A 13,535-nucleotide genomic window follows, 5' to 3' on the forward strand; every position below is an offset into this window, starting at 1 on the left:
AGATCACATGACTTATCAAAAAGACCAAGGAAGGCAGGCAACCTACATGTGAACATTTCTAGTGCCATATTCTCTGATGAGCAACCAGAAATCCTGAAGGAGGGCATACACTGGCCAAAATGTAGCTTACCTACCGTAATACATTAGCATAGTCACAAATTTTGTTTTTAAGGAACGAGAATTTTTTTTAACAATGGTAAAGAGAAACCTTGAAGGAATATACAACAATGAAACTTTATTTATAAAAAAAGGCGGGAAAACATGTTAAAATTTTATTTTGTCATCCTCCCGTCTTCTACATTTAAATATGTGTATTCTTGTATACCATTTTCATTTATATTTACTCTCTTTCACCCCCTTGTCACTGAAGATGCTACCTCTCTACGTGTATTTATTCCTCACCATCTACTATTTTTATAATACAGCCCTACTCCAGGTATAGGTTAAAGGGGTTGGCCACTTTACCTCACGTTTTTGTAATATGTGGACAGGATAGTAGGTAATTTACCAATATATATCTATTAATAGTTCTGCTCCGCTTTCTTGATATGTAAAGTGAAGTCTCCTGTCTTTTACCTCATCAGCCGGACAGCCCTGACCATAAAATGGCCACAGATGAGGGTCATGTGATCTCTAACTGTCCATGTGCAATTGGCTGCGAGGAGCTTGATCTTATATTCATGAATACTATCATAAGGTCCTGGCAGGGTGATTGCTCATGGATAGTAAAGATCACATGACCCTCCATCTCCCACCATTTTATGATCAGGACTGTCCGGCTGATGGGGTCAAAGAACAGGAGGCTTCACTTTACCTATCAAGAAAGCGATGCAGAACTAACAACAGATGTATATTGGTAAATTACCTAATACCTAAATTACCCACTGTTACACACACATTACAAAAAACATGAGGTTAAGTGGCCAACCCCTTTAACTTTTAACAAACTTCCTCCTTATTGATAGCATATATTTCCTCTGTTACAGATAACACAGCTTCGGTACATACACACCGGATGCCATTTGACCGGAGGGAGCAGGATATGTTTATCTTACCGATACTGGTTGTCGATGGAGGTACTCCGGCATTGAGTAGTACAGGAACTCTTACCATTCGAGTGTGTGGATGTGACAGCACAGGTGCAGTGCAGTCATGTAACACTACGGCCTATGTGATGGCTGGAAGTCTCAGCCCCGGAGCCCTTATTGCCTTGTTGGTGTGTGTTTTGATACTTGTAGGTAAGTTACAGATGCTTTTGTTACTTTTTTAGATTAAATACCGTAAGTTTTCTATTGAAGGAGGTTTATCCATTATCCATAGGGTAATAGGATATAGGAGAACTGTAAAACTAGTTGCCCATGGAAACCAATCAGAGCTTAGAATGAATTTTATAAATAGCTTTGGAAAAATGAAAGCTAAGCTCTGATTGGTTGCTATAAGTTTCAAGACAGTGAGGGCAAAATCATCTTCAGTTTACTTATATCCCTAATTTCTTGGTTTGGTGTTTCTTTAACCCTTGTCCATGTACCCTACTTGACTATATTGGTATAATGGGGGTCTCTTGCTCAGGAGGTCTCTCTATCACCTATTGTTACTGAAAGAAATACTGAAAGAGATACTGTACAGGACAGCATATTATTCTGTATTCTTACTGTATCAGTGAATATATGGCCTCTCACACATCTCCATTAATGATATATGTTTTTAGCTGTTGGACTCCTAGGGGGAGAGCCCCTGTGCCGGAGTATGATGGTGACCACAACCCCCTGCTTCCTGACATCCACGACCCTTCGCTTCCTAGTGGGTGGTGCGGCTGCCCGGCAAAGCTACGTTAGGTCTGACCTGTCATAGTTTTGAGTAAAAACTTTTTTCAAAATTACGCCAGCACGGGATAGGAGTGCCAGGCATTGGCATGGAGGTGGCGTAGTCACTGTAAGTCACACAAAACTGGGGTAGACACAGTGATAAATCTCCCCAGTAGAGTTCAATGGACCAACAGATAAGGTGATAACAAAAAAAGACCTACCTAACAATCCAATGAAGAAAAAATGTAGAGCAGTTCCTAAATCACAATTAAGTATAATCTAGCCATCATCCTTATGTTCTATTAAAGTAAGACCTATGACGATAGGCCTCCTCTCGAGCCTGGATGATTCACAGCATATACCCCTTTGGATAGTGCTAGAGGATGAGAGGACGTCCATGTGGATCCGATAGATTTCCTCCCTATTAATAGATTGGGTGACTGCCAGCTACAGAAACTCATTTCCCTGCATCTCATCCAGACAACCCAGAACATGGCAATGGATGAGGTGTAATTTGAGCAGAAAAGACTGAATTTATTTTGTTTATTATCTCAATTCCAAACCAATTTAGTTTGGGGCATCTCCTTAAGAGATGTAGTAAATCTCCTGTATAGTGCAGACGTATTGGACACCTAGCGATATCAGTCAGGGTTGTATGATAAGTCCTAAGTGTTATATGCTCAATAATGAGTTAGTCACCGATATCTCCCAGATATAAAACACTGTACTAGTCTCTTCTGTATCAAACCTAGAATGAGCCTGGCTTACAGCTGCAGCTATGCAATGAATCAGTTGTCTGTCATTACTCTACATCTATACACATAAAACCTGCTCGCTGGCGCCCCCATGACAGTCATGCTTGGGTAACAAGCCCTGGTTGCCCCTTTTTGAAGCTACAGCCAATTGATTCACTCTTTAACCCAAATTTTATCCCTTTAACCCCTTGACTCTGAGGCTATTTCTCACCTGTCAAATATTTACGGGGATACCAAATATTAAAGGTTTTTAAATGTTTTATAATATTTGGGCCAAAATAATTTTTTTTCTTTAATTCTTTGATATTTTTTTTTTTGTTGCTACCTTCTAATAACCATAACTTTGTCTACACATTTTTTGGTCATTGTATGCAAACTGATGCTTATTTTTAACAGAAGGAGACAATTTTTAATTTATTCATTATATATATATATATATAAATATTACTGTATACTGGAATTATTCATAATGTTTTAATATTTTTTTTACTAAGATTGGAAAGAAAAACTGCATTTTTGCAACTCAGTACATTATGCTGACAGGCGATATATATTAGAACATGCGCCTGAAATATCTTAAAGGCAGTAGTTTATGGCACCCAGGAGCCACAGGGAGACAGCCATCAGCACCCTGCAATCACATTACAGGATTGGTAATGGTGAAGGAGCTCCCTCCTTTTCCTTTCCATAGCTATCACTGTTGACCCCAGCATGAAAGTGGTTACATGGCCACTACGAGTGATGGACTGATATCTTTTTCTGACCTAATTTATTAGGAAATTCTTATTTATATGATGATACTCTGAACTCACTGCTGCCTTGAACACACAGCTATGTCCATTTGCACCGAGAAGTTAACCATAATAAGGGGCAAATTTACCAATAAAGCAACCTATTGCTTGGGGACCCAAAGATCAAGAGGCCCCACAATGATGTATCACTTTGGACACCAATACTGTATACTGCTATGGCGGAGCTATGGTAGAACAATAGACTTCTAGCTCCTCCATATTTATATTGTATTATATATTGGGGGCCCCAGAAATACCAAATCTGCCCATGGCCATGATGACATTGTTGATTGAAGCCGTGCAAAGTCACCTCACCATATAATGTGTCTATGATATGTCTTAATCCCTAAGAGTTTTATAGTGAAATGAAAAAGATGTAATATGGAGAAAGCCAGATCAGAACCAGGGCTATAACGTATGATATATAGTACCGATCCTCTTTGTATGGCGTAACTGCTACCCTAAGGCTACATGCACACTGCCTTAGCAGCCGCAGTGTGCCATGAACTGCAAGCTGGGAGGATACGGGAAGGGTTAGAGCTGCTCTCCCCTCCCCTCTCCATAGGAAGCTAAGAGTGGCCACACCACAAAACAGGCCAAAAATAGGTCTTGCTCTATCCTCTGCTGTGCAGCCGCCCCGCTCAGACACATTACCGTGAAACACAATGGGGAAGGGTCGCGCGCTGCTCTTTTGGCAGACTTTGCAACTTTTTAGGCGATTACATGGCTTGGACAGGTATTTAATAGGTGTCTATGCTGGGATTGTGTTGCACGCAAACGTTTTCTGGCGCAGCTGCGCTGGCTTCCCTGCGACACAGATTGGGGGACCGACTGATTCGGCTGAGTGCAGGATTTAACTTTCAAATTAAGTCGCTAGACAATGCACTTGCACATGCACCAGTAAAATAATGGTGAACTCTGTGGGACCTGAGCAAGGAAGCGACACATGCAGGATCTCGGGCGCACAATCTTAGAGAATCGTGGCACAGTGCATTATCGTCGGACAATGCACGTTCGGTGAACTCCAGCGGACAGGTTAGTAAATGAGCCCCAATGTGCTCACTGTATGGTATCTGGCCTCCATGGAGTGCAGTAGCGGCCAGATCATGGCACAGCACATGGCAGTGTGCATGTAGCCTAAGGTGAGTGTACCTTCTGTACACTCCTTTCATAATCTGGACTACAGTCATAAAGTATAGTATCAAAAATAGGTGTCATATACAGGTAGGTTCTAAATAAAATCTTCTGAACATATTACGGAGCATAAATCCATTCCATTTTTCATCAAAAGGGTCCTCTGGGCCTGTATGCCATTTAGATTTAGCAAACAGATGAGCCTTGAGAAATCAAAATTCAGCCCCTGTCTCTGTGACAGTCAAAGTCAATAGGGGTTTATTCCTGAGCATGGCATAGCTCCAGTTATTTATAGAGTCATCTGTAGGTTCATAAATCAGGGTTTTATCCACACAGATCAATGCTCTGGAGTCTGAGGCTTCAGAATTTTAGTTTTATGACAAAGAGGTGTGAATAGCTCTGAATTTCCTCTAAACCCAGTGAATTTCATTGGGATGGCCAGGTTTCGCCCAACACTTTATATCTTCTTGCCATTTGGATAAGTTAGACCATTATTAAGACCTTTTGTGTTCGGTCGAAATGCGTTGGTCCTTCTGTGGGCTACTTGATGGTTGTTTGTGGCTTTTAACTATTTCATAAAGAAGACTGGTGTATGTTGTCTACCACATGGGGCACGTCCTGCAAAAGTTATATAAGGAGAGAAGGATCGGTCATGGTCAATTTGGACATGAGCAACCTTTGTCATGAAAGGAGATACGCTGCTACAGACATTGGGGGAGATCATTATGGATCATTAAATCTCCCTCTCCCCGCTAACTTCGGCCATTCTCCAACCTGTATATCACTATTGGGAATTCAAGCCTGGCCCACAACATTTTCTATAGTCTACATTAGACTACAGTATAAAACTCCACAAGTTCTTGTCTTCAGCCCATATTGGCTAGAGCCTCTTAGTGAATACGATCACTGGACCACCAGCGGGGGGAATTTCCCCCATTGTGCACTGGGACTCTTACCATCTGAATGTCACTTGGAATGTCCATACTATGTTAATTGATTGGAGGGAGAAAAACACTTCTTTCAATGAAAATATGTGACGTAAGTCACTCTATTATTGGTGAGAAACCCCTCTGGCAGCAGAAAATTGCTGGATTTGGTCAGCTTTGAGACCACTCAACAACAAAGTAACCCTTTACCGACGCTAAATAATGTGTTAGAGAATAGATTAGTATTTAAGAGGCAATCAGCACACATGACTGACACAAAAAATATATACTTTCAAAACTAAGGGGATGGTCAGAGCTTAAGGAATAATTTTATAACCATTTAGGAGACCATTAACATATATACCCAAAGAAGGAGATGTAACGCCTACTTTGTTTGCTCTTCACGGTGCTACCAATGACTTGAATGGAGAGTGCATGGTCGGCACATCCAAAATCACATTCTACTTAATAGACCTCCATTTTCACAGAAGGTGTGGGCCCCCGAAATGTGACTCACCGGCAGGGCCGGCGATGGGGAGCATCAAACTTATTTGCCCAGAGCCTCCTGTGCTAAGGGGCCCCCTGTGTGTGGGCTTTTATGGGTAGAGGATGTATTGCTCCTTTAATACCCATTGGTTGAATGCCCAGGATAGATCTTCTGTCTATTTATCTATTATCTATCTGTCTAGTTATCCATCTCCTATAATTTGTCTATTTTCGATCTATAGATCTGTCTATCTAAAACTATTTATCTATCTAGCTTTTTGTCTATTTATATTCTATATATCTCCTATCTATTATCTATCCATCAATCTTCTATCTTTCTTATACTGTAACTATCTCTCATATCTATCTATCTTCTATCATATATATTCTTCTACTCTATATATAATCCACTTTATATTTATGTATCATAAATCTATATCATCCTTCATATTGATCTTCTATCATCCATCTCCCTATCATCTGTCTCTCCTATGACATTCTCCTACAGCCCCATATTACACATTGCCTTACCTACTACTGTGTGTAACTAAAGGAGCCTCTTACTGACTGTGACTGATCATATAATAGTTTTATTTTGGGGCCTCACTTTTAGCTTTGCCCAGGGCTCCACTTTGTCTAAAACGTGCCCTGCTCACTGGTATTAGCTATCTAAGGCTACATTCACACGGTGTATGTCCGCCATACCGTAGTACGGCGGGCATACTTCGGCGCTGCGGAGAGGAGCAGGGGATGAGAACTGCTCACCCCCGCCCCTCTCCATAGGGAGATACAGCGCGCGGTGCCGTATCACGGGAAAAGATAGGACATGTCCTATCTTTTCCCGGGCTACGGAGCGGTACGGTGCCGCACGTGTGCTGCACTGTACCGCTCCCGTACAGGGCCGTGAGCCCATAGGAGTGTATGGGGGACGTATATCGGCCGTATATACGTCGGCCGTATATACGTCCCCCATAGATGTGTGTGAATGTAGCCGAAGACTTAGTATATGTCGAAAAGAAATACAGCGGCATTCATTGATGTCCATGTGAGTATTTGATTCAATAAAGATAGTCACGAGATAGACGACAGGCCGTTTCCCTCAGTGTAGCTCAAAGACATAATACAGGTGGCCCCCTACTTAAGAACACCCGACTTACAGACGACCCCTAGTTACAAATGGACCTCTGGATTTTGGTAATTTACTGTACTTAAAAAGCTAAAATAAATAGCTATAACAGTTATCAAAGGTGCCTTATGACAACCCAACATTTTTAAAACCCACTAGTCATAGAGACCCAAAAAATTTTTGCTTGGGGTTATGATTATAAATTACCGTATACAGTTCCGACTTACATACAAATTTAACTTAGGAACATACCTGCAGTAACCTGGGGACTTCCTGTATATGAATATGTTATAAATTACTGAGATAGGACAACTACCTTAAAGGGAACCTGTCACCAGGAGACCCATTTTTAGCACTCCCCCAGTCCCCACAGAGCATAGTACATACACTGCAAAAGTGTTTTTGTATTAAAAATTGGTTTTACAGAAAAAAAGATATGTTATATTGTACCTTTCATTAGCATCTGCTGTGTGACTAGGCAGTTGCCTATTGGGAGGGGCTGGAAAGGAGCAGTTTCCCCCCACCCTTGGGGAACAGCTTCTCCATGTGACCTTTTCAAATATATGAAAACACCCATCACTGGGCTTAGCGACGCCCCCTGCTCCTCTACAGCCAATCCTGAGTAAGGGGAGTTATTCATATATTTGAAAAGGTCACATGTTTCCCAAGGGTGGGGGGGAACTGCTCCTTTCCAGCCCCTCCCAATTGGCAACTGCCTAGTCACACAGCACATGCTAATGAAATGTACAATATAACAGATCTTTTTTTTTTGTAAAACCTATTTTTTATACAAAAACACTTTGGCAGTGTATGTACTATGCTCTGTGGGGACTGGGGGAGTGCTAAAATGGGTCTCCTGGTGACAGGTCCCCTTTAAGCAGTCAGAAGGTACAGTGAGACCTCTTCAAATGACTGCTTCTTTGAGAAGATCACCCTTTTTTCCAACTTTGAAACACAGGGGCACATTTACTTACCTAAACCATCGCGATCCCCGAGGTGCGTTGTCCAACGAGGATTCGGAGCTGCCACAATTCACTAAGATCGTGCGTCCAATTTCCTGCATGTGTCGCTTCCCCCGCTCAGGTCCACTGGAGTCCACCATCTTCTTTCCGGTGCATGTAAGTGCTTGGTATTGCGACACAATTTAAATGTTAATTCCCGCGCGTTGTCTGAATCCGTCAGATTGTCTGACGCCCCGCCCCCCAATTTGTGTTGCGTGAAATACGGCGATGATGCGATCGTATGCGCCAAAAACCCCTTCTTAATGCGGCGCACATCGGAAATCGACGGGTATTCCGGACCGCGGACCCTTAGTAAATGAGCCCCACAGTGTCAGCACCACCATGAGGCAATATTCCAAAATGTATTTAGATTTCCATAATGTAGTAACCACCCCATTATTGGACAGTTGCCATCAACTTTATAGGTTTTTGCCTTCCTTTGCATAAACTACCCAGTTTTGACTTGATGGGCCTGTAATTTTTTTTCAACCTCATTATTTTTTCATATCTACATTATATATATATATTGCATTTTAGCGATTGACTTTGAGGAGATCAGCCGTCTAGAAGCCGTTTATTCAATGTAATTTGTGTAAATCTGTGGTTCAAAATTTTTATGAAGAAGGTTTTTTTTAGATTTATTTACACGTTGCCTTTTTATTCCTTGCAGTGCTCATCCTACTTATTTTAGCTCTGAAGCGACACCACCAGGGTCATCTCTCATCAGATGAAGATGAAGACATGAGGGACAACGTCATCAAGTACAACGACGAAGGAGGTGGAGAGCAGGACACAGAGGCTTACGACATGTCAGCTTTGCGCAGTTTGTACAATTTCAGTGAGAGCAGTGATCCTGGAGGGGACAGTAGTCTTGCTACGCAGCGTCACCCCTTGCCTCAGTGGTTTCCAGGAGCTGAACTGGACTTCTCACTATTCAAAGACTACATCAGTAGGAAAGTGAGGCTGGCAGATCAGGACTCCTCAGTGCCTCCTTATGATTCCTTCCAGACTTATGCTTTTGAGGGCTCAGGCTCCAGCGCTGCCTCTCTCAGTTCAATCAGCAGTTGGTCTACAAATTCAGAGCAAGACTTTTCTCAGTTGGGTTCTTGGGGTCCCAGATTTCGCCAACTGGCTGCTCTATATGCTGGACACAAGGGACAAGAAGACAGCCTGAGCTCCTAGCCCAAGTTGATCCCTTAATTTTCAGGGTACCAAGACCTTATGCTCTAACTGCAGGGGCAAACTTGCTCCATATTTATTACATATCAATATGTAAACACCATATGACATTGCTCTACTATGCCCATTAATTGTTTCATCCCAATGGTGCCCATTTATTAACAGATAACTACCACCCTTGAAACCCACGTGCATTTCCTTCCAGACACGACCATACAGTACATTAACGGTCACACAAAGAATCAACGTCAGTCATCAATATAATGAGTCGGCTCATGAACAAAATGCCATATTGTCACCATTTCACATGTATGTTTCTAGCGATTCCTATGTACAGCGACTTTTTAGATAATTCAATGTTTCTTCATTATTTTTAAATGATCTGCTGAAGTCTGGAGATAGGTGTCAAAGGAGTCAGAACAATTGTGATCTGCAAAACAGAGGGGCTACGGTACATTAAGTGATTGCCCCTGAAAGCCAACTCTTGAAATATTGGTTAGCTCTGTTATATTGAAGGGTCATGTGTAGCTGTCGTGCCATATAAGTTTTTTTTTTTTAGGTCTAAAACTAAGACTTCACGGATTTGATCTTCTGGCGTATATCTTTAGGCTCCAATCCAAACACAACAGAAAAAATCAGCTGAATTTTCCTAATTTGGTAGGACTGACCAGCCATTAAATATGTTTTTGAACCTGTTGAACTCTTTGATGATATCAACTGAAGGAAGGATAGAGCATGTTGAATTTCAACGCCAGATCTTGGTGTCTGGTGGTGATGTCTGGCAGCAATTCCCACTGCTTCCCCGATTGACAACACATGTGTGATTGGCCAGGCCAAGTGTTCATGTATATGTATGCCTGAAGGAATTAATAAGTATTCAGCTGACGGCTATCAAAGTTATATGAGCAATTTTAAATGGGTTTTCCATTAATGTACCAATAAGCTCCGTAAAACCTTCAATGCCTATCATGCATGTGATTTCAATGGGCAAGAGAACAAAGGGGCTGCAAGTGTCTGACAGCAGTTTATCCCCCTAATAACATAGGGGTTGGCGTTGCTATAATTCACCATAGCACCGAATAGTCAACCAATCCTACTGAAATGGTCTCGTTTGGCCAACTTAAATTTTTTGAAGTTCTTAACCAATACCAAATGTCGTGGCATCAAGTTAAATGATCATATACAATACCAATAAAAAAGCTATGCAGTATAAAAAAATGGGCATAATCCTTACAATGCAATGTGTAGCAAGGATTGATAAATTCACAAAAGATTGGGCTGATCCTTACCCCAGATAGCTTCAAGCGACCAAACAGCTAAATTGAGCAAACATTTTTCTAAGACGATGATTGAAGACATTTCAATGTTGTTCACAAAGTTTGTAACCATTTTTGGAGTACATGTAATAACTACATACCTTATTAGATTCATCACCTAAGCAACATAACTCATAATGGTCATTGATACCTTTGTCACCAGCTTCCTCAAACCCCAAAACAGCTTAATCTAACAGGGTAACCTCATGGGATTGATGCCTGATCCTTATGAGGGCATATCTGCGGTATTAGCTGTCATTGACGTTGTAATAAACTTTCATTGTATCAGCTCTTGAACCTGTGACTACCATCTCCATTGTCTACACGGTGCACTACAACAGCTCCAAGAGGACCGGTCGTTATTTGTCATGATTCCTCAGAGGACAAAATAAAAGTTTCTTCTACTAAATTCCTATCAAGTGTCTCAGTGTCATCAGAAGCATCTCCAGTCAAAGGTTTAAGTAAATGTCTATCTCAAAAAGAGAGTTGCCTTACTCCAAAAAAGTTGTACATTAAACAACATATATAACACCTACTATAGAGCATTGCAAAGCCAACATCATTCACAGGTCTCAAATTGATGTGCCATGTGTTTAGAGGTTATCTCTGGCCAGTGATTGGCTGCACCAGAGGCCAACATCATTCACAGGTCTCAGAAACCAACATCATTCACAAGTCTCAAAATGATGTGCCACGTGTTTACAGGTTATCTCTGTGGCCAATTGATTGGCTGCACGACATGCCTCTCCTTACCTCCAGTCCTACCTCTCTCCCCTCATCTCAGTCCATTGCCCAAACCATGCCCTTCGATCTACCAATGATCCAATATTATTTTTTCTTTCATTTGAAATTCCCATTCAAATCTCTGGGGCTTCTCCCAAGATCAATTGCCCAACCCTAGACTAAGCGGCTGACACTGAAAAGCTTCTTAAGTGAATAATTTGTTGTTTGGTTATTTTAAATAGATCCATCTGCCCAAAAGATAAAGGGGCTCATTTATCATACACTGGCACTAGGTGTAACACTGTATGATAGTGCCCCCTAGAACTTTGCATTTCTCCGGAGCCTCCTGATAAATCCTGATGGGCGGCAGGACTGCTCTGCACCACCAGGATAATTGTACACCAGGGACATGGCACAGGCTATAGGCAATGCACAGACACCAGCCCACTGCAGGACCCAGTACCCCCACCCACCCAACCAGTGTAGAGGGCAGAGTCGAGAATTGTGATTAAATCAATTGCATGCCTGTGTTAAGGCATATAGGGTTGTTATAAATCCCCGCAATTATTTTGTGTCCCAATTGCGGCGGCTTTCACGCGACACAAATCGGGGGACGGACCGTCGACGATCTGACGGATTTGGACTACGCGCGGGTTTTAACAATTCAATTTGCGTCGCAAGACAAACATGCACCGGGAGGAAGATGGTGAACTCCGATGGACCTCAGCAGGGAAGCGACACATGCAGGAAGTCGAGCGCACAATCTTCATGAATCGCGACAGATGGGCATTCCGGCGGATAACGCACAGAGGGGAATCGCACAGGGACCGGGTAAGTAAATGTGCCCCTATATCTTTTGGGAACGTGGACACATTTTTTACAATCCCCCATCAAATTCTTTAGGAGCACATTGGTAATGAATGGAATGTCATTCAACATACTGAACGTGGAGAAAGGTCTTCTCTTTTATTTAAGGCGGGCATCCCTTTCAATATTTACTTAATAAAAATATCTATTCAAAGATCAAATTTTTTGGCAAAACTTTATTAATAAACAAGCGCGGTAGGATATAGAAAAAACTTTGCCACCAAACAGTAGGAGAACTGGTAATTGTCAAACTGGCCAAACTGGTTGTCCTGGTAAGTATGATGTAAAATTGGACTCAATAAGGATATTTCGACAAGTCACAAAGTCCACGGTAGTCTCCAAAAGATAACAGCAGGACAGAGACAAGAAAAAAAACTTTTAACTATGTTTCATACCATTAACTTTCATGTAGTAAGATGGTAGCAGAGAAGTGTTTGAGGCAACCCCTCACCCTTGTGCATATGGCTATAATACACTTTGTATTATAGCCGGGATCATTAGGACATATTATCCCAAACAAAATAAATAAATCTAATAGAACCAATATAAGTCAATAAAGACTTTTGACACTGGTGGTTTCCATAGTAGACCAGCTCTAGAGGCTTCTTGTCACTCAAAACCAACTTTCTGATACTAATAGTTTAGCTTTAAAAAGACAAAATCTAATTTCCAGGGTTTCAAGAATAATTATTAATCCTTGATGTCCATCGAAACAAAAGAGAAAATACATATTTCCACATGATAGGTTTCAATATCAGAAGTAACTCAAAGTATCCACCAGCCCGGTCAAGGCAGTCGGCCATAGAACCATGAATTCAGAAACTTGTTATGACCATTGTTCTTATCTGCCCAGGAAGGAGAAGTCATCTCCTAAAAGTCACAAGTGGTTAAACAAATAATTAGAGCTTGAGATCTGATTCTACTGTCACATAGCACAGAACGCTCCTGCTGTTTGTGTACCTATTTATCCAGATGATATCTTGAGATTGCCTTTCGGTCTACTGTAACCTCTCTCTGTGTCTCCATCCCTCCTTCCCCTCCTCTTCTCCGTTCCCGACTCATCTAAATTCACAGAAACTGAATTAATGCGCCAGCTAATCAGGATCTGGTCGGATTTCACTCTGTCCTCATTTAATTAACCGGCTTCACCAGTTTCATTTTCCACCAATTAGTTTGCAGGGTGGATGCAAATTAAGATATTTGTTCTTTTTTTTTAAGTCAAAAGAAAAATCCTTTGAGGCTCTTATTAGTTTTTCTGCTGAAAAAGAAGAAATCATTTAATCAGAGGAGGCCTCAGAGACCCGTAAACCAGAGATGGTTGTGGAAGAGGAAGGGAGGGGGAGAGTAGAGATAGAAAAGTGAGAGACGGGAAACGGCAAGAGAGGAAAAAAGCACTTCATACAGATGATTTACAGAGTACATTAGT

General features: G+C 41.6%; 1 protein-coding gene across 2 annotated transcripts in view; it reads left to right on the forward strand.

Moving 5' to 3' along the window:
* The window catches only part of CDH22 (cadherin 22), a 231,779-nt gene extending 220,847 nt beyond the window's left edge, over positions 1–10,932 (forward strand). The window contains exons 11-12 of one of the 2 annotated variants that reach the window (XM_072111991.1): positions 987–1,238; positions 8,695–10,932. In XM_072111991.1, the coding sequence (XP_071968092.1) occupies positions 987–1,238; positions 8,695–9,206 (764 nt within the window). In that variant the 3' untranslated portion in view covers positions 9,207–10,932. Of the gene's footprint in view, positions 1–986; positions 1,239–8,694 lie in introns of those variants that run through there. The other variant, XM_072111993.1, reaches the window with a different exon arrangement.
* Positions 10,933–13,535: the final 2,603 nt, after the last annotated feature.

Source organism: Engystomops pustulosus, chromosome 6 (assembly GCF_040894005.1).
Source record: "Engystomops pustulosus chromosome 6, aEngPut4.maternal, whole genome shotgun sequence".
NCBI lineage: Eukaryota > Metazoa > Chordata > Amphibia > Anura > Leptodactylidae > Engystomops > Engystomops pustulosus.